The sequence below is a fragment of the Canis lupus genome, chromosome 21 (genome assembly GCF_011100685.1).
Source record: "Canis lupus familiaris isolate Mischka breed German Shepherd chromosome 21, alternate assembly UU_Cfam_GSD_1.0, whole genome shotgun sequence".
NCBI classification, from domain to species: domain Eukaryota; kingdom Metazoa; phylum Chordata; class Mammalia; order Carnivora; family Canidae; genus Canis; species Canis lupus.
The window spans coordinates 30996509-31000655 of record NC_049242.1 but is presented as its reverse complement, the minus strand read 5'-3'; the positions used below and the strand labels follow the sequence as shown (position 1 = coordinate 31000655).

Below are 4147 nucleotides of genomic sequence, written 5' to 3'. Positions count from 1 at the left end.
TAAAAGCAAGACCCAGAGAAGTGTCTGGGTGGTTCATCAGTTGAGCATCCAACTCTTGATTTAGGCTAGGTCCTGATTTCAGGGTCGTAAGTTGGAGCCCTGAATCAGTTCTGGACTGGGCGTGGAGCCTGCTTAGGATTCCTTCTCTCCCTCTGCACCCCCTCATGTGCATGCGCTCTCTCCTAAAAGCTAAAACTAAAACTAAAACTAAAACTAAAACTAAAACTAAACTAAATTAAAAGTTAAACCCAGAGATCACTGCCTCTGAGAAAAGGACTTTCTTCCAGCTAGTTTTCTGAGAGCCCCTTTAACATCCTTGTTTCTCAGGCTATATATTATGGGGTTCAACATTGGAGTCACCACTGTATAGAACACAGATACCATTTTATCCTGCTCTTTTGTGGTCTTGGAGTTTGGCCTCATGTAGTCGAATATTCCTGAGCCATAGAAGAGGACAACAACAATGAGATGGGAGCCACAGGTAGAGAAGGCCTTTAGCCTCCCTTCCCCAGACTGCATCTGGATCACAGTGGAGATAATATTCCAGTAGGAGACCAGAATCAGGCAGACAGGAACTAAGAGCATGACTACACCCATTGCAAAGATGGCCATTTCTGTGCTGTAAGTATCTGCTGAAGCCACCTTCAGAAGGGCAGGAAGTTCACAAAAGTAGTGATTAATAATGTTCTGTCCTTGATAGGGTAGTTGGAAAGTAAAGGTGTTATCCACCAGAGACACGAGTGCTCCACTGGCCCAGGATCCTATGGCCAACTGAAGACACACCTTTTGGGTCATGATGCTAGAGTAGTGCAGGGGCTTGCAGACAGCCACGTACCGGTCATAAGACATCACCGCCAGCAGTGCACACTCTGTACATCCAGCCAGAAGGAAGACAACAATCTGCGTCATACACCCAAGAAAAGAAATTGTTTTCCTCTTTACCAGGAAATGGAACAACACTTGAGGGACGATGCTAGTAGAGAAACAGAGATCTGCGAAAGAGAGGTTTCTAAGAAAAAAGTACATGGGAGTGTGAAGTCGAGAGTCCATGAAGATGAGAATGATGATGAGCAGGTTCCCAAGCACAGTCAAAAGATAAATGATGAGGAAAAGAACAAACAGCAGGATCTGGGTCTGCAAGTCTTGTGAAAGGCCCAGTAAAATAAATTCAGTCACAAAGGTTTGGTTTTCCTTTCCCATTGAGATTTATGCCTGTTTACCTGTTTGCACAAATAAAAAGAACAACCTTTGGGTTTGTATCATCGAGTCTTGTAAAAGAGTCGAGTTTTAAATAAAGCTCAGCTTATAACCAGATTGGATATTTCTAGCTTTTTGCTATCTAAGTCATTCTAATTAATACTAAATAGAATATATTAATTCTTATTACTTGGTTGTAATTTCAATCCACTTCACTTTTTCCCAAACCTCTTCTTTCCAGTGCCACTTATAGATTATGACATTGTTAAAGTCTTCCTGGCTAGTTCTGCTATGAGGATATTGGAATTTCTGTGGATTTTACTAAATGGCTGTACACATATTGTTACAAAATGACTGTGTATACTGTTAGCACTATTACCATGTATAAACCAGCACCACTAACCATTCAAAATACTACATATTCAATTATAACATATGCTTGAAAAATATGAAACTACTTTCAGGCACCAAACTTAATTAGACCTCTTAAAAGGAATACATTTTCTTCTTTTAAAAATAAAGCCTTAGTATTTAATAGACTACTATTCTATTTGGATTAAAGAGTAAAATACTGAAAGTAAAACAATAAAAACAGGAAAAATAAGTTAAAATTCTAGCGCTATCTGGATAGGATCAGTTGATACAAAATCTGTCTAAGAAACCATGAAGGAAAACATGTAGAATTTACAACATTAATTGAAAGGCTTCGGTGAGATGATATCATGAATAAAATTAAAAGATAAACTACAAACTGAGGAAATGTTTGAAGGAGATCTCACACAAGTTAATGGAGTAATTGAGTGATAGACATTAAGGAGAGCATGTGATGTGATGAGCACTGGGTGGTATACGCCAGTGATGAATTATTGAACACTACATCTGACACTAATGGTGAATTATATGTTGGCTAATTGAATTTAAATTTAAATAAGTTAATGGCTTTCTTACATTAAGATTACATATAAAACACTATAAAAATTGTTGAGGCCATGAAATAATGGACCAAAGACTATTTACAAAGAAGAAATGCAAATAGCTATTAAATAAAGGAAAAATACAATTATTATAACTGAATAATTACAACACAACACTGAGAGATACATCTTTCACCTGGGAAATTAGCTAGGATTTTAACAAAACAACCACATCACAAATTAGCAACTTGTATTTGATTGGAAATTTAACTCATGACAGGCATGAAGCGTTTCATATAAGTACATTGTCCCAATAGCATTATATGGCAGACATTATTGCTCTTACTCTATAGACGAAAAAACTGAAGCACAGAAAAGTTCAGCTACCTCCTCCAAATTACACAATTAATAAAAGGCAGAATTCATTAATTGTAAAATGATGGTGCAGAAAAAACATTTTTGTACAATGCAAATGGGTAGGAAAATTAGTTCAGTCTGTCTGGAAAATAAATTTGTCAAGTATATTTTAAAATTCAAATAGTTGTATACTTTGACCCAGTTCTCAGCAATATGGGTGAGGGAGAGAGCTCCTTTTTATTGGTCCTTTCTTGCCCATGAGGAGGAATCTTATTTGTGACATTCTAGGATGTTGCTTGGTCTCTATTTACTACTGGCTAGGGTTATTGTGCTTTGAAAGGTCATGCTTGTTCTATTTCCTCACTTCTTCATGAAACTGGACTGATAAATTAGAGAAAGCCCCACTCAAGATGCAATGGGAGGTTGGAGATTTTGAAAGACTTTAGACTAGACCAAGCACCCCACCCCAGGCTTATCAAAGTTTCTGAACTTGAGTGACATTAAGGACTAGTGCAATTAATAAAAAGCAGTCTGTTATTTTTTAATATTTCTTGTTTCTTTTGTAGGACTCTAAGGAGAGGAATGACCAGGACTAGAATATTAGGAGTTTCTGAGTCCCTAGGCCTAATATCATATAATATCCTAAAATATTATGTCAATTTCTAAATCCAATGTTAGGAATCTATTCAAAATAAATAAACTGCAGAAAAACATTCACAAGAAAATTTATTTATCATGTTATGTAAGAATGGTTAAAAACATATATACAGACAAATAGAATATAATAAAGAACCCAGAAGTAAACCACACATATACAGTTAGCAGATTTTTGACAAGGGTGTCAAGAATATACAATGAGGAAATGATAGCCTCTCCAAAACTGGTGTTGGGAAAACTGGATATCCACTTGCAAAAGAATGAAATTGGACCCTTATCTCAAATCATATACAAAAATCAACCCCAAATGGATTAAAGACTTAACATAGGACCTGAAACTATGAAATTCAATGAGGAAAAGAGAAAAACTTCTGGGCATTAGACTTGGCAAGGATTTTGGATTTGACACTTAAAGCAGAAGCCAAAAAAGCAAAAAAAAAAAAAAAAAAAAGGTATATGAGATTTATAAACAAACGAACACCTAACTAAAAAGCTACTGCATAGCAAAGGAAACAATCAACAAAATGAGCAACCTAGGAATTAGGAGAATATGTTTGCGAACCATATATCTGATGAAAGGTCAATACCTGAAATATATGAGGAACTCATACAACTCAACTGAAAAAAAGTAAATAATCCAGTGTTTAAATGGACAAGAAAACTAAATAAACTTTTCTCCAAAGAAGATATGCAGATGGCCAACAGGTACATGAAAAGTTGTGCATCATCACTAATCATCCTGGAAGTATAAATCAAAACAATGAAATATTACATTAACCCTGTTAGGATGGTTACTACAAAAAGTTTTTTTAAAAAACCACTAAGATAACTAATGTTGGCAAGGATGTGGAGAATAGGAAACCCTGTACATTGCAGGAGGAAATGTAAATTGGTGCGGCTACTACGGAAAAACAGTTTCGAGGTTCTCAAAAAATATAGGATACAGCTATATATGTTCCAGCAATTTCACCTCTGGATATATATCCAAAGAAATTGAAATCAAGATCTGGAAGAAATATGTG

At 35.8% G+C, this 4147-nt stretch overlaps 1 protein-coding gene across 1 annotated transcript; it reads right to left on the bottom strand.

The window, feature by feature from the left end:
* Positions 1-255: 255 nt before the first annotated feature.
* On the bottom strand, positions 256-1200 carry OR2D3 (olfactory receptor family 2 subfamily D member 3). Its single transcript, NM_001017517.1, has one exon. It carries the CDS (start codon positions 1198-1200, stop codon positions 256-258), a length of 945 nt encoding a protein of 314 aa, NP_001017517.1.
* Positions 1201-4147: the final 2947 nt, after the last annotated feature.

Bases quoted from the DNA above. Each gene is read 5' to 3' on its own strand.
- OR2D3 (NM_001017517.1), bottom strand. From the start codon at position 1,200: ATGGGAAAGGAAAACCAAACCTTTGTGACTGAATTTATTTTACTGGGC.